Here is a 24973-nt window from a genome sequence, read left to right as displayed (position 1 = left end):
TATATTAGGATCTTTATATTTATGAAAGTAAAATATTTGATTTATTTTTTTTATATTATCAACTCTAATAATGAAAATATCGTAAGGTTTATCGATTCTGCTTCATTTCGATTTATAGTATGATATTTTTATTAATAAAATTAAATATTTTATTTTCTTAAATATAAAGATATAATCTATAATTAACCCATCAAAATATAATAAAATAATCTTTCTCTTATCATCGTCATTATTATTATTATTATTATTATTAATTATCATCATCGACAACAAAAACACCCACAGGCGTCGGGGTGACTCGAACAACGGGTCAAAGTGAAAACAAGCGAAAACCGACGCGTCGCGATCTCGAAGCGTTGCTCGCATCTCCCCTTCCCTCCTCGTCTCCTGTGGGTTTCAGGCCCACAAAAGAGGCGCGCCACCATAAATCCTACCATATCGATCGCCTCCCCCGACGCCGATCCTTTCGACTCGATCGGTTTCCCGAGATCCATGTCACGTCTTAATCTTTACGGCATAGCACGATGCCAATGTTCGTTCCAGTTCAAGGTCAGCCGATTCTTGCCTCCTGTTCTTTCGTGTGTGAATCAATTGGTAATGGCCTTTGTAATAGTCCATCATGCGCTTCGAGATTTCTCTTTCCAGCTTAATCTTTTATGCGGGGATTGGTGGGAATTCTTGTTATGACATGTTCTGCTGCTTCCACCTACGGTCGCGATTGATATTTTATGCGCAATAAGTTGTAATTCATCTTTACCTGGTGGTCAATTCTCTTTTGCGGTAGGCTCGACGGGAACGGAATTCTTGCCCTTCACTTGTTCGATGAAATGACAGCAAAGTCTCCAATCTTCGTTATTCGGAGGCATCTTCCCATCTGGGTCTCCCTAAATTATCGTTCTTACACAATTGCAAGTGCTGCACTTGTTCAGGGTCCTCCCAAAGATGACAAAGACGCTCCAGATTCTGCTGAGTTTGTATCTGCGGTACAGGTGCTTAAGAATCGGCTTCATCCCGACAGACTTGTTCATGTCTTGGATTCTACATCTGATGTGACCTTGGCTCTTAAGGTGTTTAAGTGGGCTTCGAGGCAGAAAAGGTTCCAGCAGACAGCTGAGACTTATGGCCATATGATTTTTAAGTTGGGAATGGTGGGAGATCACGAAGAAATGGAGGTTCTTTTGAACGAGATGGTTAATTTACAACTTCAAAATATAGAACAGACCTTTGATTACTTGATCCATGCATTTTGTAAAAATTATAGGCCTGTAGAAGCTTTACAGGTTTTCAAAATTTCAAATTTGGCAAAACACAGGGTATCAGTCTCAACATGCAACGCATTATTAGATGCTTTTGCTTCACAGGGTGGAAATTTTTGCTCGTTGATGTTTGTCTATAAGGAAATGGTCAAAGCAGGGATTCTTCCAGATGTTGAAACATTGAATCACTTAATAAAGGGTTTATGTGACATTGGGTGCTTGGACTTAGCGCTAACCCAGTTTCATAGGATGGATAAGAAGCAGTGCTTTCCAAACAGCCAGACATTTGAGATACTCATTAAAGCTCTTTACACTAGTGAACGAGCAGACAAAGCAGTTGAGTTATTGAATCAGATGCTGGATCTACAAATCTCTCCACATTTTGATTTCTATAATAGTATTATACCTCTTCTTTGCAGCATCAACAGATTCAAAGAAGTCATTAAGTTGCTTAGAATTAGGGAAGATGCAGGTGGCAATCTGGATTTACATTTGTATAGCTATCTGATTAATTGTTTGTCTGCCAATCAACAAATAGAGAGTGCTGTAGAACTTATTCGTAAAATCACAAACTCAGGCCTTGCTCCTTTAACTAATATGTACATGGATATTGTGGATGGTTTCTGCAACATTGGGAAGTTCACTGAAGCCATGAGCTTCCTGGATGAAGGACGAGTTTTGGAAATCGAGCCTTACAACACCTTGCTCAAAGGTTTCTGCGATGTCAGCAGATATCAGGAGGCAACTGTTTACTTGAAGAAAATGGCTGAAGGGGGTTTGACTAATGTTTTATCGTGGTATATTCTTATAAAAGGACTTTGTGAGGAAGGGCTTGTCAGAAAAGCATTTCAAGTTATGGGAAGAATGATTATTTCTTCTTCTTCTTCTTTTGTGGTTGATGGAACTATTTATTCTGCTATTATAACTGGGTACTGTAAGATCGGTGCATATGAGAATGCTTTAAGTATCTTTAGACTGTCCTGTTTGTATGACCTCTCTTTAGATTCAGAGTCATGCTCGCAGTTGATTGAGGGTTTGTGTGTTGTGAAGAAGATCCAAGAATCTGCTGAGGTATTTTACCACATTATTGGTAAAGGTGATTTGCTTACTAGTAATGCACTAAGTGAATTAATTCAAGGCATCTGTCACAATGGAAAGGTGCAGGAAGCCATCAAAATGCGTTCTCTCGCTGTTTTTAATGGCTCATCTTCTAATTCAGTCACAATTTCCACAATATTGCTTGGTCTCTTAGATTTGAACAAGGAAAAAGATATCTTAACATTCCTTTCCCAGATTTTGGTTGAAGGATGTGCATTGGATGTGAAGACATACTGCATTCTCATTCATGGCTTGTGTTCCAAGTTTATGATGAGAGAGGCTGCAATTTTGTTCAACCAAATGGTTCATGAGAGCTTTATTCCTAACTCTGAAACACTTGAGCTACTCGTGGTTAGACTGGCAAGTTGTTCGCAATTGCATTTGGTCATGCATAGTTTAGATAGCCTGATCAAGAAATGTGGACTACTAAGTCCCACAATGTGTAACGCAGTAATATATAGTCTCATGAAAGAGGGACACAAGCATGAGGCCCGTAACTTTTTGGACACAATGCTTGATAAAGGGTGGGTCCCAGATGCTGAGACCCATGTTTTGCTTGTTGGAAATAATAATAAAGATGGGAGGAATGAAAATGATGATGTATTTAAAGCTCTTGGTGATGACAAAGTGAGCAAAATATTAGCTGAGGGGCTGGAAGATTTTGACAATCACATGGCTTTGAGATGAATAGTGCCCTATAGCATATACTTTCCTCTTCTGAATTCTTTTCAAGTCTAGGCAGTTTTGAAAGATTGCTCTTTGCTTTCCATGAGCCGAACTGCAACTTCAAATTGGAATTTTACTTGACCACGAGGAACTCTTTGATATTGGATGGCAAATATGTCTCTCAAACTTCTATTTGAAGATTGGGGTTACTTTGGCTGGGAACTTGTCATCAATTTCGGGGGGCTGGTGATAAACCCATAGTTGATCACTAGATGTCAAATTCTCATTGTGCCGTATTGATTTTAATTGGTGCTCTGTAGCTCAAACCTATATGGGAAACGTTCTTAAGAGAGAATTATGACTACCATGACAAAATATGTCATTCTTGAGTGATATATAATCTGCAATTCTGCATGCGACCTTATTCGAGTTTGAAATCAGATTTTCATTTGTGATGGCCTCATAATTCATTAGGTACTAGAACAAGCTATGTTGCGGTGTGTTGGAATAGGCTTCCAACTTTTGGTCGGTTGCATCATAATCATCACTCAGACTGATGGATGTCCTATTTGTAAGCTCTAGATTGGCTCACCTAATCATATCTTCTTTAAATGCTTCTTTCCTCAAACCTTTTGGGATGAACTCCAGTTTAAGTTTGGCCTCCACCATCAATTTTTTGACTTTTGGAATCAAGGACCCGGCTGGAAGAAAGCAGAGGTTTTGACAAACCTAATTCCAAATGGATTCTCAGCCTCATCTCTATTGGATTGTGGACTCTTTGGTTGAACAAGAATGAAGCCAAACATTGTCACCACAAGGCCAGGCCTTCCAACCTTAGTTCTGAGCAGATCAATAGGCAGAATGACAGTATCAGTCTCTGCACCTGTAGGGAACATGACCTCACTCTGGAATGTGATGGATCTCTCACTCTGTCCTGATGCAGGTATTTAATTTATAGTCGAAAACTCTACCAACTCAGTAAAGGTGGCTGTTTACGCTCACGGTAAATCTCATACTGCCTTGGAGGCTGAAGGTCTAGCAATATCTGAAGGGCTGAAGTATGCAGAGTAGGCGAACATGTCTAAAATTTTGGGCTGCACAGATGCAACTGACAGTTAATTTTGTTAATGGGGTCAAGGGCACTCATTGGCACCTGAAAGCTATTGTCTCTAACATAGCAGAGCATTGCAAAAGGTTGCAGGTAGTTTAAGTTAGCTTTCTTTTCAGGAACCTTAACTTAGCTTTCTTTTCAGGGACCTTAACTTGTGCAGAACTTGTCGGTTCCCTTCTTTTTGGACTTCTGATGAGCCTCTCTCATCATTGTTCTGTTATATTCCTCTGCAAGTAATGAATGCTTTTTCTTTAAAAAAAACATCAGGGTGCTTACTTTTTGGGACTTGTCTTCCATTTTCCATTTGGCATGTCTTAGTTGCCTTTAATACAAGGAAAATGTTATAGCTTTGTTCCAGCAAATTCTGTGATCATGCACTGGTTGAACTAATTATTGTGCTACTGGTCATGCACAAAATTTTCAATTTGAGTAAAATTGATGTTGTAACGATCATTCATTTCTTCCATGTTCTTCATGCAGGGAGCAAAGTTATGGTAATTCCCATGATACCTTACTGATTCAGGTTTTTGACTTCCTGACTGGATGTGTAGAGCCCTATCTAGACGAGAACTGGAGTCACACTGCCTCTTGAATTTAACAATCGTTGTTGTTCGACTTGTTTGTACAATAAATAGCACTTATATGGCTGGTTTAGTTCAGCATTTGACGAAAAAGAAGCTTGGAGATGTGGCAATGGCAGCTTTGATTGTTCATGGGAAGCTATTTAGACACTTCCACATGCGGTTATGTGTGTGCAGCATAACGATTCATTCTTTAATAGATACGTGAAAGATTTGGTTGATTCATTTTCTATTTCATAATCTCCAGAAGCGAATGTGACAGGTTTAATCGTATGTAACTCAGTTGCAACTCTACTAGAAGGTGATGACATCTCAATTATTGATGATCAAAATGAGCTATTCAATTCCTGTAACAATTGCAGAAAATTGGTCTTCTGGATGAGGTGAAAAAAAATGAAAGCTCTCCTAAATCTTCATGTTCTTCCAAGAAAAAAGAGAGTAAATTTGCTGGCTTTCAGGCGCTGTCAGCTCATCTATCAGTATGTCCCCCAGGTAAAGCAGATTCCAAACAGAAGATTGCATTTTGCTTTCTAGGACCTCTAAGCCTTTAGGTAGATGCAAACTTATGGATTGTATAATGAGATTGTTTTATTTCCTTTTCTGGTACCATATGATGGATGAGGTTCTTTGAGTTAAACATCACAAATTCTACTGAAAGATACTTGTAACCAGTGAAAGTAGAGAAAGAAGTCCTTGTACTATGATTTTGCCATAAATTGTTCCAGTAATTATGCGAATATGACTGACAATGTCCGCTTTGGACAATCCCATCTCTGTAGTGGCTGGGTTGACTATCTCCTTTGCTCATCCAAGCTGCAATATTTGTTTCACCATTAGAAGGGAATCAGATTAGCAATTTGATGCAAGCTGCTCCTTCTTCAATGGACTGTGTACGCAAGTTGGAGATAATTTTCTACTATTAGATTGCCGTCTCTCCCTCACTTGAGGTTTGAGTTGTCTATGACTGAAGATGAAAGTTACTGATCATGAACAGGTTCTGTGACAGCTACGCTTCCTGACTGATTCAGGTCCTCCAGTTAAGGTTACATTCTCCCACAAAGTTGTGAAGCCTCTTCTTTTACAAGCATTGTGTAATCAAAAAGTTATTCACTGTTAATCAGTTTATTTCCAGGGATATGAAATCATGCCTCTGATGAAGAAGCATAAAACATATGAAGGGTGGAAGTCAACATCACCCAAGGTACGAATGGACAACAAACACATTTTTCAATATGCATACTATTCTACTAATTTGGGATGACTTGACTATGGCATATCTTCTTCACATGAATTAATTGAAATTGAATTGAAGTCAACCTTTCTCAAAGGATGAGAAAAGGTAAAATAAGAGGTGGCGGGAAGCCAGTGGAAGCAAGGTGAACATTGAGTAGCTTCAAGCTATCTCGGAGAAGACTCATCATCCTCACCCTGTTTAAGAACAGCGCACAGCACCTGCTTGGAAATGTATGTCTCAAGTTCCCTTGAAACCTCTGTCAGTTTTGGGTCGAAGCTGCTCCTGTACTTTTGAGGCCTTGGAGAAGGAGACCCTGAGAATCTCCGCCTGGGGCTGGAGAGACGTCTGCTTGGTGAACTTGGAAACCACCCCCTCGGGACAACAGGTGTCGTGTCTCTAAGGATCACCTTCTTCGCTTCTGGGTTCATCAATGGTCCCTGTTTCATCTCCAGCGGCAGTGGTTTCAGTGGTGATATGGACAGTCCAGTCGCTACCATGGGTGTCAATTTCTGTCTCATTCTCTCCCTTGCTCTCTCAGCTGCCATCAGTGTCTTCTCCTTGCTCATTTTGATCAGTTTCCATGGGTCGATGTGGAATTCTGTCTTCTTGTTTGGAGTTGAGTCTGAATCTTTTTCGATTCTTATCGATAATCTTTGGGTGCTCTGCGAGTAGATGGAAATTTCTCCTTTTAAGTCACATGAAGATAGTCTCCTAGCTACAGAAAAATCAGGCATGTGGTGATCTTACTTGGCTCTTTTCAGATTTGTGACATCGGAACCGAGACAGCAGAGTGGGTCTTTCTGGTGAGTCTAAGTCATCACTTTCATCCGAAGATGAATACAACTCATCAAATGGATCAACCGACTGGCTTTGTTCTCTCATTGCCAGGATGTAATCGTATGTTCTCATTCCCTGCAGTCATAGTTAAAACAGATATTACACATATTAGCAAAATCCAGAAGCAAGTCTAGCGGATTTCATTTTCTTTATCACTTGTGGTTCGACTTACTTTTAAGGTTTGAAATTATCTTCATGCCTGCTTTATATTCTTATTTATGTCAAACCTTTTCTATCAACTTCCCGAATTTAGTTCCCATTTAGCCAGAAGTTTGTTTGAAAGACTGAAATTTTGTATACTTAATGATTATGCTTAAAAGTAATAGAAATAAATCAATGGCATCCTTAAACATTAAAAATAATGATGGTATAGCTCATATCTATCTTACAAATGTTCCATTGAGTTATTGTGTAAGCAATATTGCACATCTCTCCACATTATCTTTTGGGCAAACAACTTTATGAGGTCTTTTACGATAGATTTAGTTGATAGACAACAAGGTTATGAATATTTGTTGAGGAGAAATAATCATCACAATTTATAGAAAAAATTAACTAATTTTATGCTTAAACAATCTTATAGCATTAATGATTGTCATTGAATGTATCCTTTAGCAGATCCTGCATATGTAATTCAATTCAAATCCAAAATGAATTATGTGGTTCACCCAAAAAGATAATAATAAAAGATGTCAAAACTGATTTATTAATCAATAATAATCATTAAGAATGTTTTATTTTATGCAATTCACCATCCTATGATGTTTTCTTCTATCACAATTTCTAAGTAGAACTGTCTCTAAGTGTGAAATTGTTTGTTCCAATGACTCGAAAGCACCATTGTGTTAAAACTTTTGTGGTTCACCCAAGAAAATATGATAATAAAAGATATCAAAACTGATCTAATAATCACTGAGATTGTTTCATTTTATGCAATTTCTAGTATGATGACAATGCAGGCAAGATTCAGTATGCAGCTTAGGGTTATGAAATAAGAAAGAGTTCTTCTTTGATTCTCAATGATAGATTACCTTTCTGATGAGAACTACATGAAAGAAAAATAGCTGCCCCAATGCTGCTGTGCTATATGCCGTCAGCAGCGCCAGAAACATCTGCAGAAACAGGAAGTTCATAATTATTAGAACACACTAACATCTTTGTTTCGAGGGAGATCCAAAACAGTTCAAGAGACTTGTAGGAAATAACTGATATTGCTGCAAGAACTCCTTTGGGAATCTCAGCATGGAGAATCTCTTTCGATTCGCTGGCGATCTCCTTCCCGTTGGTGAAGCAGCGAACGAAGACCACAAACGCAGTTCCGCCCTCTATGATGAGCTGCAGAATAGACAATTGCATGAACAACAGTTGAGAATGCAGACTGATGAAGCTCACATACATGATTCGTGGCTGTACCGACCATTAACAATGTGAGAAGCATGAGGAGGATGAAGGTGGTGTAGTTCTTTCTTCCGATACAGTTGTTGAGCCACTGCAAGAAAGCAATGTGTTGGTAGAGAGACACAAGTGGGTCATTTGAATCAGGATGGCTTGTGAGCTCCTCACCCTGCAATGGTGATCGAATCCGTCGACGCACCTGTCACAGCTCCGGCAATGCTTGCTGTGCTTCTTCACCTGCAAAATGAAGAGACGTCATGGATGAGAGAGATGGTTGCAAACAGAGGACCAAGAAAGGGTTGCTATTTGCCAAAGTGAACCTCCAAGTCACAGAGAGTGCAGAATGTGATGTCGTCGTCCTTCCGATCGGGCATTGTGGCGGCGTCTTCGAGGAATACGAGAGGAAAGGAGAGGAGGGGCTGCATTTGGACGTTCGGGTGCCATGGATCCAAGTACTTCCTCCTTATGCAGCGCCTGAGGATCCTGCCTTCTACCTTCCTGAAGAACCTCACCACCACCTGCCACAACATGAACCTGTAGTTCAGCTTCGGCAGGCCAGCGGACTTGCTTCGCCTCCGTTTCTTGGCGGCCGTCCTGTCCGATGGATCGATGGCAGTGCACCTCGTGTATAGGATCGCTACCGACAATGCCTGCAACAGAAGGATAGTACCGCTTTGGATTGCTCAAGAACAAGGCCGAATCGGAGCTGGGACTGATCTCTCACCGCGAAGAAGAAGAGCGTCACGATCGTGTTCTTGAGAATTCTGTTCCCTAGAAAAGGTCCGAGGAAAACGAAGAAGGAGATCACCAGGAAACAGAACACAGCCATTCCCACAAACTGCATCATATCGGCACTGTTACGTGAATCACTTGTACGAAATGGAGAATTACAGGGGAGCGGGAGAGGGTGGGAGACCTGGAGAGGATGGAGAGGGAGTTGCCAACCGTGGCGCCTCATGCTTGATTGATCTCGAGAAGTCGTCGTCGTCGTCGTCGACCAGAAGAGGTCTGTCTCTTCTTCCCCACCTTCTGCTCTCTGTAGTTTTCATGCTTTGCAGGCAACGGTCGACTTGGTGAGAGATTTCAAATTCGAAAGCTGGGTTCGGCTGCCTCCCGTTACCGCCAGGTAATTTTGTGCCACATAACCAATCCAAATCATTTAACAGGAGGAGGGAAATGCTTTAGAGGCACCCCACCGCAGCGAACCCAACAGGGACATCAGATGATCCGAACCGTCGATTTCACATCCACGGCTGATCGCATCGCGTTCTTGTTCGGCTTATTGCGTAGGTTGTCGTGCTTGGTGTTTTCTCTATGTGCCCGTCTTATCCGATTCGTTAACACGCTCCTAACCGCAGCCAAATGTTCCGTCTATCCAATTAATTGTTCGTGGTAGGGGCAATATATATATATATATATATATATATATATATATATATATATATATATATATATATATATATATATATATATATATATATATGCGCATAAACCATGTTCTACTTATGCTACTCCCAAAAGGAAAATTGAAACTTATCTTTACGTTAGCTCCAAGATTTTAAAAATACTTTATCAACCTTAATAATATCAAAAAAATCTAAATAATAAACATAAGATTTATATAATTAAATGTTATTTACTTATCTGAAGGAAGACAATCCCAATCGAGCACAAATCGTGTTGAGTAATCTCCTTCACATTTTCTCTCAAGAAATCAATAACAAAGTTTTGTCTGGTTTTTTATCATCAAATTTTAGAAATATATAAGATATTATATGAATTCTCGAAAAAAATTCATAGTTTAAGAAATTTCAACCCTAATTTTTTAAAATAGTAAAAGTAATCCTCTAACAACTTTTATTTTTTTCCCTTAATGATTGTATCTTCTCTTTCCACCTTTCTAATGAATCATGAACGTATTTAATCAATCTAAAACATAGATGCGTTCAAAATAAATTATATTAAATAATTTACTGATATATATCAATTTATATTATTAAAAATAATATAGTAATATATAAACTATGTTAAATTATTAAAATAATAAATAATAAAACTAAATCTAAATTTTTTTAACAATAAAGTCAAGAGTAATCCAATTATAATTAATTATATATTTTATCTAAATAAATATAAATATTAAATAATTTTAAAAAATGTTTAAAAAACATAAAAATAAATTTGGAAGTTCTATATGGCAATTATTTTTTTATTTTAAGTTTTTAAAAATAATTTATTTATTGATTATAACACAAAAAAATAAATTTATCCAAAAATATCATATATAACCTTAATGTCAAAAATAAATTATATTAAATAATTTACTCAATATATCATTTTATATTACCAAAAGATAACAAATAAACATTTTTAAAATATAGTAAATAATAAAAATTATAATCAATAATTTCTTAAAATTTTTGATAATAAAGTAAATAATAATAATAATAATAATAATAATAATAATAATAATAATAATTACACATTAAAAATATATATATACAAAGGCTTGGATTTTGTTAACAAAATTTTTGGGATAGATTTTTCACCTATTTAGAAGATCAAATGTTAAAAAATGGATGTATCATATTTTTATGAAAATTTTTTAAAAAAATGAAGAAATGAAAACGGTTCAAATGATGATAATATCAGAAAAATATATTAAAAAATCAATAAAATATAAAAGATGTCATAAATGTCAATCAAATGTTTCATGAAAATCTTGTAACATTTTGATCGGTTATTATATTAGATGTAGTATTTTTAATCTCACCACAAAGATAATGTATCTAATACTCGGGTCTATCTTTTGTAGGCCAAAATTTTACCCTTGCCACCTATTTATAAGCTCAAATAAGCTAAAAAACATTTGCAAGGATCCATTATATTTTGGTGAAAATAAAAAAATCCTTATATCAAATACATTATTATTTTTATTTAAATCCTTATATCTGATATAAGGACTAGTTAAAATACTGTAAATTTTTTATGAAACTTTGAGTAACATCAGATGAATATTTGTGTCATTTTTTCTATTATATATATATATTATGATGTTTTTATATTATTCACTATTTAAATATTTTGTCTTGTTTTTATTTTCTTTATTTTTTATTTTCATCAAAATATTTTTTAATATTTAAACTTCTAAATAGTTTTAAAAAAATCTATGGTAAAAATTTGGTCCATAAAAGGCAAGCCTTGCTATCAAATACACTATTTTTAGGGTAAGATTAAAAACTATGTATCTAATACAAGGACTAGTCAAAACCATTTAATTTTTTTATAAGTATTTACATTGTACCTAGATAGACATTTATGTTACTTTTTCTATTTTAGACATATATATATTTATTTATTTGGCATTTGAATAATTTATCATTTTCCTATTTTCCTCTATTTTTTTTTACTAAAATATGATGGATCCTTACAATGTTTCTTAATATTTGAGTTTCTAAATAGATGATAAACTTATGGTAAAAATTTGGTCTACAAAAGGTAGGTCCTGAGATACATCGTTTTTGGGTGATAAAACATTAGAAGGATATGCTTTCAATTTCCACATGAAGTAAAATAGATATATATCAGTAAATTATTTAATATAATTTATTTTAAACCGATATAGGTTTTATATTAATTGAATCATTAAAAAGGTAAAGAGAGAAGATATAGTTTTTAAGAGAAAAAAAGACAAAACTTTTTTAAGAGAAAAAAGATATTTATGGGGCAATCAAATCCTAATTTTTTAATTTATTTATAAAAATATTTTTATTAGATGTCCAAATATGTCAACCGAATGTCATTATCTCATGCAACTAACTATGGAGTGGAGGATCTCGTTAGATTCTCTCAATAGCGTTCATGTCACTCTCATGTGGCTTCTCAGTCTGTTGTATGTGCTATCTATAATATAATGTCAGAATGAATGAATGATCATATGGATCTCACTGAATGATCGCATGAATGAATGATCATATGTGGCTCCAAAGTGAGCTACACGAGTTCTGCGAAGAACAACAATGGCAAAGCTGTGCTGTTTTCCCTAGTGCATGCTCGATGCATTAGGACATAGAAGATTGCAGGCATCGCATCCGATTCTTTTCAGAATCAGATGAACAGTGTATAAGATCAAAGAATTGCATCCAACAATTACCAGTTTCGATTAAAGAAAGAATGTGTTCTTGAGAAGTAGGAAGTTCAACAGGTGCCAACTTTTATTACACATCGCAGCAACGAGAAACATGGTGACGAATCATTCACGGGGAATCTTGTCTCGAGCGAGCATGTCTTCCCACGAGTCATTCACTTGGTGATGGCGTAGACGGCGTAGATGATCCCCGGCAGGTAGCCGAAGAGGGTGAGCAACAGGCAGATCCAAAACTCCACCTGTAGCGACGACAAGAATAATGCATGTTCGTCAACTGGGTGATCACGAGGGAGGAGAAAGAGGAGAGGAAGACGGTGATCGATAGCGGACCTTGCAGCCGAACTTGAGGAAGACGCCGAGCGGAGGAAGGATGATGGCGAGAAGAATCTCTATGCATCTGGCTGTTCCTTGGTTCGCCATCGATGACCAACACGGGGGCAGACACCGAGGAAGATGGCGAGCAGTCGACGTACGAGGAAGGAGGCGACCACTGTTCGATGCGTATATATAGACGACACGAGAGGCGGTGGCTGCGTTGTGTGCGGTGCGTTGAGACAGCCGGGGAGAGACGCGTCTCTTTCCCTCGCAATCTTTCGGTCCCATGCATCGCATGCCAACTGTTCTCTGCTTTGTTTCCTTTTGGGACATTCGGACGAGCACTTAGCGGGCTTGGGTTTTCCGAGGCCTGCAGGCCCGAGCTGACGACTTTGCCCTTTGTCCGCTTCCCCTGGACCCCACCTCATCTTGTTGGATGAACTCTTCAGTCCAAATCAGATTGATCGTGAGGTGGAAATCACTTCCACGCATCTACAGATCGATCGTGATCGAGCCCTCGGTGCATCCGATGATCGTAGCGGCGCGGATGGCGACCGTGTTGGACGTGTACAAACGGGCTTATCCGAATGGAAGAGGGGGAGCTTACCATGACAAGCGCATCCGAGCTCGTTTGGATGGCCGTGCCGTGCCGTGCCGTGCTCTGCTCGCCGCCCCGTGGAGTCGCCACAACGACGCCCCAGCGAGGGGCTCGACGCGATGCCAGAGTGCGCGAGCCCACCATTGCGTGCTGTCGGACTTGTGTTTGTCGTTATGCCCGAGAGAGCCCCTTGCGTCGCGCGGCTACCGACGACGGCCGTCCCAATCACGATAGGCAGCCGCTGTTGCACGACAGCTGTGCCAGCGGTCCACGTGAAGATCACGTGATGACACGCCGCCGTGGGTCGCTTAGGTGTCCCACCGGTTGCCTGCAGAGGGGGACAGATGCGGTATGGAGGCGGGCATTGTGCGAGGGGGGATGAACACCGCACCCCACGACAATGTAGGTTGGGGAGTGGCTATGTATATTTTATGTATCTCTTTTATTTCCCATATCTAATGATTTGATGGAATAAATAAATGTTTTCCTAGATTCCATTATATATATATATATATTAATATCTCCGATATATTAAGACTAGGCCTGTTTGGGAGGCATGCACTTATACACATATCTCGTCTTTTGGAGGGCATAGATGCAAAAGCATGTTTGCATATGGTGTGATTGTGGAATACACTTTAACTTCTCGAATAAATTGTATTTTAGTCCTTAGGATTTTGGGAAATTTTTAATGAATCCTTGTACATGAATCAGCTATCCACAATGGAGAAAAAGGTGAGGGGTAGCCATCCTACCAAAATTCACATCAAATCTAAGACTAATATAGCTTTTATTAAGAGAATATTTACATGATTAATATTAAAAATGAGACTAAGAATAATCTTTTATAATAATATTTTATTAAATAAAAATATAAGCTACATCATGCTTTTCGGAGTATAAGAATTATCTAGATGACTCCGAAAACTCGAAAAATGAGAGGGTTTGAAAATTTTTTTTAATAAATTGATATATAATTTCATCATTAGTGTCGATGTAGTAAGTATAATAAAAGTCCTACTGAAAATAAATAAAAATAAAAATAATCCTATATCGATAAGAATAGAAAAAAAAAATCAAAAAATATACATTAGGTTTTATCATTCATACACACACCATGAGCAATCTTATTCTTATCTTAGAGGTTAAGATGTTGTACGTACAGTCAAAAGATAGGGTAACGTACACTTTTGATCACTAAAATTCACGAGATTCAAAGTACAAACAAGTATCGGATGAGAGGTCTCCTCTTCTTTCCCCTGTCACTGGTAATTTCGCGGTCTGAGCTGATGTCTCAGGTGTGCCGAAGCCACTGCCACGCTCACGAAGGAGAGGGAAGGAAGAAAGGAACAAACTAGTGTTCATAAGCGAATCCACACGCTGTTCGAGAACGAAAAGTTTCCCTTTTATGTGCAGGCGCTTGCTGATCTAGCGAGACGACTGCTGTAGCGAAGTTGCCAATTTTTTAGCGAGGTGGCAGATGTCAGTCGACAGTGTGCTTCAGGAGTCGCATGGTACGACGGCACAGGAAGCAGCGAGCGGGGCAGGGCTCCAGGAATCCAGCAGTTGGAACTGGAGAAGGGATTAGTTTAAGGCTTCGTATATAAACGGAAGTGGATCTGCTGCCTAATCTTGCTTGAATGCCATTGGCATGACAAAAGCCCCACCACACGCCATTGGAGATTCATATTGCACTCTATCCTCCGAGCTGGGAGCTGGGAGCTGGTGGAGGTAGAAACACGACACCGCGTCCCCATCACGCCTCTCCTTTTCCTTTGTGGTATGAGATTTTTTTCTATCAGATCATAAGATTTTCGCCGAATCTCTCTGCTAAAGTATTCATCATATCCGAATGTCTACATCTTACTCTCGAATTTCCAGAGATTGATGTTTGATACGAGGATTTAACCCAGACGCCTTAAAAATCTCATCTCCTACCACTGCTATGCTTGTTGTATTTAGGAAACAGTAGACCTCATCTTTTGTTCTAGAAACCTTTACTCACAAGGAACGAACGATTTGTGGCCTTGGGATGTGAACTGCGTTTGGTCCCTCCAGAACTGTTCCTGCTAAATTGGGTACACAAATCACGACGTGGATGAGTAAAAAAGAGCAGATCTTTTGCCTTTGTGCTCTGCCGTCGTGGTCTTCTGATCCGGATCTGTCTGCCGAGCACTCGGAAGCCGGGAGAGGGACTTATGAGAGCATTTAGTAGGAATTTTCTTCGGGAACCTAGCTCGGCAAGGTGGCTTTCGATTCCGTTCCCCCAGTTTTTGCGTGAAAGAAGCTGTCCTTTTTAGGTGTTTTCTCAAGAGTTGAATCGAGGGTTTTAACTCGACTGTAGCAGTTGCTCTTTCTTTTTTTCTTTGTCTGGATGGAGATTTTTGTTCGCTTTATGACAAGTTGGTGTTCTTTTATGTGATTTTTCTGGATGCCTTTCTTGAATGTTTTGGGCGATTTTGTGAGGAAGTTGCAGATGCATAGGTCATCTCTCTCTCTCTCTCTCTCTCTCTCTGGTCTTTTGGTTGAGAAAAAAATTGGATCTTTCTTCTTTTCTACTGACAAAGGTTGGATCTTTGGCTGCAAAATCTCTGCGCGGATGCAGGAAATCTCTGGGGATCTATTCTCATTAGATGCATGCGAAGCTGAACCATCATTTGCTAGCTCGAATCTTTGTGAGATCTGAACTCCATTGAAGGATGATGAGGCCGAAACAGGATATCTCGCAACCAAAGATGGCAAATGGCTCATCTGACTTCTTCTCTATGTAAGTCTACCTTACTGCGCTTGTCTTGTTTCATGACTTGCTCTTTTCCATCCTGGTCTTCTCTCGCAAATTGGACACTCTGTTATGCCTGTTTACTCGTTCATGCAAATCATTAGATGATGTCTTACCTGTTGTTTCCTGGATTTCTACTGAAGACCTGACGATGAATTCTCTGAGCTAGTGTGGGAGAATGGCCAGATTGTGATGCAGTGCAAGTCCACTAGGCCTAGGAAGAGCTCCTTTCCAAGTGCCTTCTCCCAGTATGGTGGGCTTCAAGAGAAGGATAGTAGGGGAAGTGCCAGTTCAAAAGTTGCTCATTTTAGTGAAGTAGATCGGGCAGTAGATGATTTTGCTCCTTCAGGGCATTCCGGAGTGAGTGCCCGTGGTGGTGATGATGATGATATGGTTCCGTGGATCAATTATCCGATTGATGAAGTTTTGGCAAGCGAGACTCTCGAGAACGATTATTGTGCTGAGTTCATGAACGAGTTCACAGCATTCGATCTGAACCCTGTTTCAGCTCACAGGAATACGGTTGCAGCCAGTCGATGTGCCAGCTCAGGTGTGGACGTTAGAAACTCGGGCAATGTGGAAAATCAGCATGCTTCCAAGGCACCGGTAGGGTGTTCAGAGTCAGCAAGAACCAGGACCGGCCACTTGTTTCAGCTGCCACAGCAGTGCCAGAGTTCAGTTCCGAATTCGAAGTCAACAGTGGTCGACAATGGTGCTAGAGGTAGTAATGTAGCTCAAGAAGAAGACCGTTGTGGCGATATGGTGGACAGAAGGTTGCAGAATCAGGGTGTTGCGAGTTCCAAGCAGCAGCAGCCAAACAGTACAGCGAGTCTGATGAATTTCTCCCATTTCGCAAGACCTGCTGCACTTGCCAAGGTTAGTCTCCAGAATGTTGGTGGATTGAGAAGCACTGAGAAGGTCAACAGTGTCTCAAGAAGCAATCCTATCACCTCAGCACCGATCGCAAGCACTAATGGTGTTAAGGATATTAGCAGGGCGTCAAAGCTTTCAGCCTTGGATTCACATAAGCTGGACCTGGGACCAGTCATGAAGGCTCTACGAGAAGGAGGCTTGGTTGCACAGCCGGATGCAATTTGTCTAGATATAGCTTCGAAGAACAACAACAAAACTGATGAATGTACCAAACTGCCTGATAATGTCCCAAGCTCAAGCTTGGCAGCAAGTATGGCCTTGTGTAGGAATGACACTCGAAAGGATCCTGATGCAGTTGTGGCTTCTTCTTCCATTTGCTCACGAAATCTTACTGGAGCAGCATCTAATGAACCTAGACACATGGAGAAGAGAAAAGAATATGAAGGAGACGAATCGGATTACCACAGTGATGTAAGTCAGAGATGTTGTCACATGAAATTTCATCTAAATCAGGTTCATTATAGGTTTCTGTATCTAAAATGTCATAAGTACTTGCATGTAGGATCTCCAAGATGAGTCAGTGGGCACAAGGAGACCAGCAAATGGACGGGTTGCAAGAACAAAGAGAAGTCGTGCTGCAGAAGTTCATAATTTATCAGAAAGGGTAAGCTGTTTTTAACATACTGTTTCAGCTATTAAAATATGCTATCTGAACTCCCAAGTATTTGTTTGTCTAAGCTGTTTTGTGTCTGACTGCATGTGATTCCTTCTTTCACAGAGGCGGAGGAACAGGATAAATGAGAAAATGCGTGCGCTGCAAGAGCTTATACCCAATTGTAATAAGGTAGTATTTGTTCTGGTTCTGTCGGTGTTATCGATGTTGTTAGAAAAATCAGCTTTGTTATTCAATTTAGAGCTAAACTTTGTTGAAGGTGGACAAAGCTTCGATGCTCGAAGAGGCCATCGAGTATCTTAAAACACTCCAGCTGCAAGTTCAGGTAAATACTCTGATCATATTGATCTTGTAGATTTGGTTTGTCCTTGCAGTAAAGTTTATGTATGAATCAGATAATGTCGATGGGAAATGGGTTATATATGCCACCAATGATGTTTCCTCTTGCAATGCCACATATTCGTGCACCAACCATGGCTCCTTTCCCACCAGTAGGTGTAGGAATGGGTGCAGGCATTGGGGTAGCCCCAGGCTGTCCGATGATCCGAATTCCACCAGTGCATGCACCACAATTCCCTTGCACTCCAAATTCAGGGCAGTTGAACTTGAGAGGGATACCTGGACCTGTAAGCCCTCAGATGTATGGAATCCAAGGACACGGAATCCCGGTTGTAATACCAGGGCCACCACCATTTGGCACACTGCCTGGGTTTTCTATGAACTCTGTGGCCGATCAGGTACCAGGAACCATGGCTGTTGTGGCACACCCAGATCCTGCTACTTCAGGTACTGGAGATCAGCAGCAACGGAACTCGAATGTAGAGCCGAGAACAAGTACAGAAGAAGAACCACAAATTCAGGCATCCACTGAGGTTCTTGAGTTTCTGCTGCACCAGTTTCTTCATTTAGTTGTTCTGTGTAACTTTTGCTGCCGCCTTAGCTTCTCATAAATGGTTGGTTTTCCTTGTTCCTTCCAGGCTACAAAAGAATGCTTTTGATGATCTGAATTGGCATAGAGGAGTGGCCGAACACCATGTGCCTGTCGTTGACGATCCAACCGCGACACGGCGTACGGGATTGTAAATACCTTTAAGAAATTTTGAACAAATACCCAAAACTGAATGATTTATGAACATACATCTAGTTTTTGAAGCTGTGGTTGACAGGTTCCAGTAATTAGCCAGTTGAGATTTCTGATGGAATGTTGGTGCGTAAAATGTGCAAGTTCTTACACATCAAAGAGCCGATCCGTGATTAGTCTGACCATGTGACACTCGCAGTTAATAGATGTATGCAAGAAATAACTTTCGCGTACCGAAAAGTCTTTTTTTTTGTGACCTTCAAGTATTTCTTGTGTAAATAAATGACTGCATTATTTATCTGGTAGCAGTAACTTATTTTTTTGGTCTCATATCCTTGCATTTGTTCTTGAGTTACTGTTTAGGGTGGTAAATTGTTTAGTTATGAGTGACAGTCATGTTGGTGGCTTTTGAAGTGCTGCAAAGTGGAGGGGGAGATCAAACTAGTGTTACAAAGAAACTAGTTAGGAATAGGGATTTAGGATTTGTGCAGTGAAGAAGTGAAGAAGAGCCTCTGGTTGAAGTGGTACATGTGTTTTTTTGTGATCTAACAAGTGCATGAGAAAAGCCCCATATTTTGATTTTTTATTTTTTGAGTTGCACTTCTTATTTCCATACTGTCTGCAGAAAGTTAAGATTTTGTTGTTGTCAGAGAATTTTTTTTATTTTAAGGTTGACTCTACTAATTATTTTTTGCCATCATTGATTTTGCAAATTAATATCTTTAGTTAAATTAAGAGAATTCTTAGGTTTCCTTTAACATCACTGTAACAAATTATTATTTTTTTGATTTTCAAATTGGAAATACTACTTTTTAGACTAAACATTTCTTACCTCATAAAAAGCAAAACGATAGTTTTATGAACATATTGCAAAAAAGCTAAAAGAATGCAATAAAGTATGGAATGCTATGATAAATCTTTTAATTTTTGGTATATAAAATAAAAGAAAGAAATTATTTTTTCTTATGTCTTTTTTTTTTTAAAGCAAAGTAACGAAGATAACATTCTTGACTCTAGAACCCTATCGAATGAGGTTTCAAATTCATTCACAAACAATGACTTTAGAAGGTACAACGAACAGTTGCAAGTTCACAAACAATTGCTCATCGGGTGTCGGGCGTGAAGGTAAGTTTCTGTCAAGTTAATGTGCGAACTTGTGAAGATTTTTCAATACCCTACAATATATCGAAGCCCCATCCAGCCCTATGCCACCCGGGGCGTTTTAGGGTATTGAGATGACTGACGTTTTGGGTACTATAGCGGACTGTAGAAAACAGCATGCGATATGCAAAAACGGAGCCATTTTGAGGTTTTTTGGTTCGGCGCGGTGAGCGGTCGTACTATATCAGTGCAACCTGTTCAAACATGTATTTTTACAAGTAAAAGCACATAAAACCAAAACAAAACAGACTGTCATATCTCTGTACAAGCATGCAAAAGCGACGAACGATTGAATCAATATTTAAGGTATAAAATAATTAAAATATAAAAATATATTGAATGACGTTTTGAATCTTGAATCTTTGTAAATGAGTCTGGTAATACAAGATCATTATTTATGATAGTATATTATAATGAACACCTTGTGATAATGGATGAATGAAAGAGTTATAATACTTGTAATTATATCTATTTGATAGTCAATTCACTTAAGGGTTCGAGATCTGTAAATTTTATACATGAAGTATTAATCCAGTGGTGGTGTTCTAAAATCATTTACTAAAGAGCTCATCTGATTATTAAATATCTAAAATATTAGTTTTGTAATAATATATCAGCTAATTCACTTTCTAAAACTGAAGGGTTTAAAATTTCATCCAATAAATTTTTTATATCTAAAATATTAGTCTGATAATAATATACAAAAACATACTGAAGTCTAAAATCATATCCCACGTATTTTTTTTAGAGTTCAAATATTATTCTATAATTTTTATATCTAAAATTTTGGTCTAATGATAGTAACTTTAGACAAGGATGTAAGCTAGTGAATCCTATGTTATCCTCTTATTATTTCTTATAATAAAAACTAGCTATTTAGAGGCTAATCATCCAATGTCATATGAGAGCAAAAATATATATTCACGTACATTGGTGACTCGCGGAAGGTGAACTTATATTATATGTTTATTGTCGATTGGATCTTCTTAATTGCAATTCCTAATGTCAATGGGTCAGCTATCATCCTAATCATCATTAATTGACTTTATCATACTAAGGTATTAAAAAGGTTCTTGTACCATTCATGTCGGATTCAAATTAATCTTAGGTGGTCATCTATGTGAAATGTCAATGATGGAGAAGTGATTCATGTGGAAACCCATCCTTTTTATTTATTAGAAAAAATAAATTAAATAATTTACTGTAACACTTATATCTAATATTTTTATAATCATCACTAACGCCGTTGAATATATAAATAAAATTGTTATCTTACCTCCTCTCACTCATGTTTTATTAAAAAATATAAAAATTAAAAATAATTTAATAATTGATGGAGATTAGAGTATCGTCATATTATTATGGTGGTTCAAGAAGCACAAAAAGATCCGAATTACTATATCGAAGTCATATAAATCTAAATGTTCATAAAGGATTCATCTTACATATATTTTATGTTTTTATTAGATTGTAGTAGGATATGGGCATGTGACACATTTGTATTAAGCTTTAGATTTAAGCTTATATGGAGTCATGAAAGGAGATGTCATGCATATATTTTAAAGTAAACGTGGTAGAGAATATTGAAATGGACACATATCTTTATCATATGAATCCCTAATCCCCTCTCTTCTATGAGGGGGTATGTGATATTTATGCAAGAGTAGACATTTGTCTTCATTCTATGAATCCCTATCTATTATTATAGAAAGAGACATATGACACTCTTCCAAGAGTATATACTTATCTCAATTCTATAGATCCCTACCCATTTTTTTTCTAGAAGGAGTATATGCCACTCATCCAAGGGACATACATCCTTATAAAAGTATTATACACCCTCCCATTAGTCAAGAGCACAGATATTTAAAACAATAGTATGAACAATCCGACCTCGAGGACACATGGACTTTAGAAGAAAAGCTATGACTGACAAACCCCAACCTTCTAGAGTAGTTTCTCAATTTTCATTTATCAAATGTAAAAATTGTTCAGCCAAGAGAGTTGATGGAGATCATGTTGGGAAATCATTGGGGGCGACATCATATGCGCAGCGGAAGAACAAGAAAACAAAATTCCCGATTCCCAAAAATATGTTCGTCGTCGTACGAAGATTGGTGCGCAAAAATCCGCAAAACACAAAACTGCGTATAGAGATTGTGTTACCTAGGGAGATCGTATATCCCTGTTTCCTTGCATATTCTTAGGAGAGGGTGAAGGAGGTCAAGCGTCCTCCTCTCTAGCGGTGATCCACACAGTAGGGTTGCGACGACGCTCCTCAAAACTCCAGGCCTACTCTGAGGTGGAGAGGGAGAGGAGAATAGGAAAGGCAAGCAAAGACTCTAGCCTATGAGGCTGTGAATCCCTCCTATTTATAGAGATCCCGTGTCAAACCCTAATGGGTCCTTCCCTAGTGGGTATTGGATCTGCATCCAATAAGACAAGGGCTCCGTCGGATATCTCATATCCGAACCTCTACTCATCGCAATGCCTACCATATGTGTGTGACCCTCTAGGCTCAATATCGAGCTGGCCGTGAGTCATACCTGTCAGAACTCCTTCTAACTCAGTGAATTATTATCTCTGTAATAATTCACTCGACTCATCGACTACGGACGTACTAGGCCACTACGCCGTAGTCCCCAGACAATATAGGGGAATCCAATCCATTGGACCTGTCTGTCCTCAGTTACCATGTACCTATAGTCCCTCATCCATCTAATATCCCAGAGACCGTATATCGAGCATGGTGCTGTCAGACCCATACGGTTTCTACTCGAGTCTCGCTCTAATCGGATTCTCCCGGAGAACTCTTTCTCTCTCAACCCGAATGACCCTGGCCAGGGATTTGTCTGAGCAAGAACACATAGGATATTCCTCTTATGACGCCGAGAGTGGATGATCCTCTATTGACACTCAATAGCCCTCGTAAGGTCGACTACCACTCCCAATGACCAGCTGTACTAGATCTGGGGACATCCAAACCTATAAGTCTGGTATCAAAGAGTGGAGCACTCATACAGGACATCCTTGGTGTCTCAAGTCTAAGGACTAGATACACCACTAGGACTACGGAATCGCTGTCTGACAATAAGGCATCATCAACCATCCAGCATTCCGTAAGCGGATCAATCAGTGAACTCATTCTCCAATGAGCACCTGTACTGTATCCCTAGTGTCCCTACACGAGCAGCTATGAGACTAGCTGCATCCATCATATGGACGGGTATACAGCACACCAGTCTATCCGGTCATCACGATGTCCCTCTCGAGTAACCTATGACCGGGATTATTTAGGATATGTGTTTAAAGGTGAATCGATCTCATTATCGTGATCTCATCACGATCCGATTCCCATTGCACAAATCCAAGGACATCACAATATATATATATGCATTTATGCAATAGTTATAAAGTGATATACGCCAAAATATAATAAGCAAAAAGATTCTGTATCAAGTCACACGTGCCATCACTCACGTGATTGGCTTGCTGGGCACCTATGACTAGCAGATCATAGTATCACTATATCATTACGACAGTTCAAGAGGATATGAAGAGCTATGAATCACTACATGAGAGTCATATGAGCTTAAATGCTTATGGAAGTCTCATCTTAGATATATTTTATTTTTTATTAAATTATAGTATAATTTTGGCATAAAACATATTTGTGTTAGGCTTTGAGCTTAGGCTTATATGAGATCATCAAAAGGGATGTCATGCACACATTTTAAAGTGCACATGGTAGAGGATCTTGGAGTAGATACATGTCTTTATCCTACGAATCTGTAACCCTCTCTTCCTGACATTCATGTCGGTGGACATGTGTCATCATCCCATTGATCCCTACCCATGACTCTTCTAAAAGAACGTATGTGACACTCATCCTAGGCAAACTTTTGTTTTCATCCTAGGGATCCCTATTCACTTCTATTCTAGAAGGGGACATGTGTCACTCATCAAATGAGACATTCATCCTTATAAAAGCGTTGTAACCCTACCAAAAATAAAATTTTGGAATAAATGAATGAATAAATAATTGAGTGTTTATAACTACCAAGAATCTTAGGTGAGTGGCACAAGTGAGGAGAGAATCAAGCTCTATCATATCTTCTTTCTATTCCTTCCTTTCCACTATCCATCTCCTTCATCTTCAATGTAGCAGTATCATCGCTATCATAGTAATAGCACTACCATCAAAAGAAGTAACCACATCAGTTATTGATCGTCAACGTAGTACATCAACAACCATCACCTTAAGCGCCATCGTCTTTATTGTACAATATGCTCGACCATTATTTCAATATCTAAGACCAAGAACATTAGATCATTTTATTTATGTTAAAGATTATTTATGAGAGATATGTTCCCTACCTTCAAAGCTTATGTGATATTAATTCGAAGAGTATGATTTATCTGGTCCCTTATTATATTTGGTTTAAGACTAACTCTTAGAATACTTTAATTTTAGCCCTTCAATTTAAAGTGAGCTTTCTAATTGTACTTGATTACCTTTACATAATTATCTTACTTATTTAGATTTATTAAATTATTAAAATTAATTGAATCTAATCAAGTCATGATTAGAATATTAATTCTTCGACTCCTTTATCTCTCATTATACTCTTTATTTTTGCTTATAACATATTACATCACTTACCCTCGGTTAGATCAAAGTAAATTAGTTCAATAGTTTTAACTCATTTTAACTTCTTATATGACATATTTTACTTCTTTTCATCATCATTTATATTCAGTAGTTTTTAAATTTTATTTTCAGTATTATTATACTCATTTTTCATATCTAGACATATCTAAATATGCTCAAATTTGACTCATTTATAGCTCTTTAAGTCATCCTTAAAAATTTATCTTAGTGTTATCCTAATAGTGTAGATCTCACACATTCTACCTATATGACTACCTGTAATAGAACTACTTACCATCACAATGAGTTCATCAACCTAGGATAATCTATGATGGATTTAGATCAGGTTGTGCAAGTGTTGGCTCAAATTAATGCTATGGACACCCACCTAGTTTGTTTTGAAGAACACTATCAAACATTCAATGCTTGACCACTTTTGAAGTCACTCGATTGTCACCTATGCGAAGGAATCATTCCGATGATAACGTAATCTTTAGAGTCGCATAAAATCTACTAC

The 24973-nt window shown here is 38.4% G+C and overlaps 3 protein-coding genes across 15 annotated transcripts; 2 read left to right on the top strand and 1 right to left on the bottom strand.

Moving 5' to 3' along the window:
• The first annotated feature begins 305 nt into the window (after positions 1-305).
• On the top strand, positions 306-6990 carry LOC135584371 (pentatricopeptide repeat-containing protein At1g09900-like). 9 transcript variants are annotated; one of them, XM_065092817.1, is made up of 6 exons: positions 306-4221; positions 4612-5204; positions 5492-5602; positions 5707-5754; positions 5845-5913; positions 6025-6990. In XM_065092817.1, the coding sequence occupies exon 1, from the start codon at positions 828-830 to the stop codon at positions 3039-3041; it is 2214 nt and encodes a 737-aa protein (XP_064948889.1). In that variant the 5' UTR covers positions 306-827; the 3' UTR covers positions 3042-4221; positions 4612-5204; positions 5492-5602; positions 5707-5754; positions 5845-5913; positions 6025-6990. The 9 variants fall into 9 exon arrangements, with proteins under 9 accessions (XP_064948889.1, XP_018673565.2, XP_064948886.1 ...); XM_018818020.2 differs by having other exon boundaries at positions 306-549; positions 785-4221; positions 5492-5754; positions 5845-6990; XM_065092814.1 differs by having other exon boundaries at positions 306-549; positions 646-4221; positions 5492-5754; positions 5845-6990.
• LOC135598663 (protein S-acyltransferase 18-like) lies at positions 5971-9418 on the bottom strand. Its single transcript, XM_065092819.1, has 9 exons — positions 9095-9418; positions 8903-9016; positions 8499-8828; positions 8347-8415; positions 8201-8272; positions 7990-8118; positions 7815-7895; positions 6694-6858; positions 5971-6608 (listed from the first exon to the last, which is right to left on the bottom strand). Exons 1-9 carry the CDS (start codon positions 9134-9136, stop codon positions 6111-6113), a joined length of 1500 nt encoding a protein of 499 aa, XP_064948891.1. The 5' UTR covers positions 9137-9418; the 3' UTR covers positions 5971-6110.
• A 5465-nt stretch (positions 9419-14883) lies between these two features.
• On the top strand, positions 14884-18974 carry LOC135584365 (transcription factor PHYTOCHROME INTERACTING FACTOR-LIKE 15-like). Of its 5 annotated transcripts, none has more exons than XM_065092809.1 (8): positions 14884-15018; positions 15844-16005; positions 16161-17361; positions 17453-17554; positions 17669-17734; positions 17823-17888; positions 17959-18435; positions 18541-18974. In XM_065092809.1, the coding sequence occupies exons 2-8, from the start codon at positions 15938-15940 to the stop codon at positions 18559-18561; spliced, it is 2001 nt and encodes a 666-aa protein (XP_064948881.1). In that variant the 5' UTR covers positions 14884-15018; positions 15844-15937; the 3' UTR covers positions 18562-18974. The 5 variants fall into 5 exon arrangements, with proteins under 5 accessions (XP_064948881.1, XP_064948883.1, XP_064948880.1 ...); XM_065092811.1 differs by lacking the exon at positions 14884-15018 and adding an exon at positions 15027-15483 and having other exon boundaries at positions 16187-17361; XM_065092808.1 differs by lacking the exon at positions 14884-15018 and adding an exon at positions 15027-15483.
• The last annotated feature ends 5999 nt before the right edge of the window (positions 18975-24973 follow it).

This window comes from Musa acuminata, chromosome BXJ2-1 (assembly GCF_036884655.1).
Source record: "Musa acuminata AAA Group cultivar baxijiao chromosome BXJ2-1, Cavendish_Baxijiao_AAA, whole genome shotgun sequence".
Lineage (NCBI taxonomy): Eukaryota > Viridiplantae > Streptophyta > Magnoliopsida > Zingiberales > Musaceae > Musa > Musa acuminata.
Note: the sequence above shows the minus strand (reverse complement) of the source record. Positions and strands in the feature narration are given on the sequence as shown.

Coding starts and splice junctions, on each gene's coding strand:
- LOC135598663 (XM_065092819.1), bottom strand. CDS start 9,136: ATGAGGCGCCACGGTTGGCAACTCCCTCTCCATCCTCTCCAG. Junction 9,017..9,094: donor TCCCTCTCCATCCTCTCCAG/GTCTCCCACCCT, acceptor GATATGATGCAG/TTTGTGGGAATGGCTGTGTT. Junction 7,896..7,989: donor GAGTTCTTGCAGCAATATCA/GTTATTTCCTAC, acceptor CTGTTTCTGCAG/ATGTTTCTGGCGCTGCTGAC.
- LOC135584365 (XM_065092809.1), top strand. CDS start 15,938: ATGATGAGGCCGAAACAGGATATCTCGCAACCAAAGATGGCAAATGGC. Junction 16,006..16,160: donor TCATCTGACTTCTTCTCTAT/GTAAGTCTACCT, acceptor TTTCTACTGAAG/ACCTGACGATGAATTCTCTG. Junction 18,436..18,540: donor AAATTCAGGCATCCACTGAG/GTTCTTGAGTTT, acceptor TGTTCCTTCCAG/GCTACAAAAGAATGCTTTTG.
- LOC135584371 (XM_018818020.2), top strand. CDS start 828: ATGACAGCAAAGTCTCCAATCTTCGTTATTCGGAGGCATCTTCCCATC.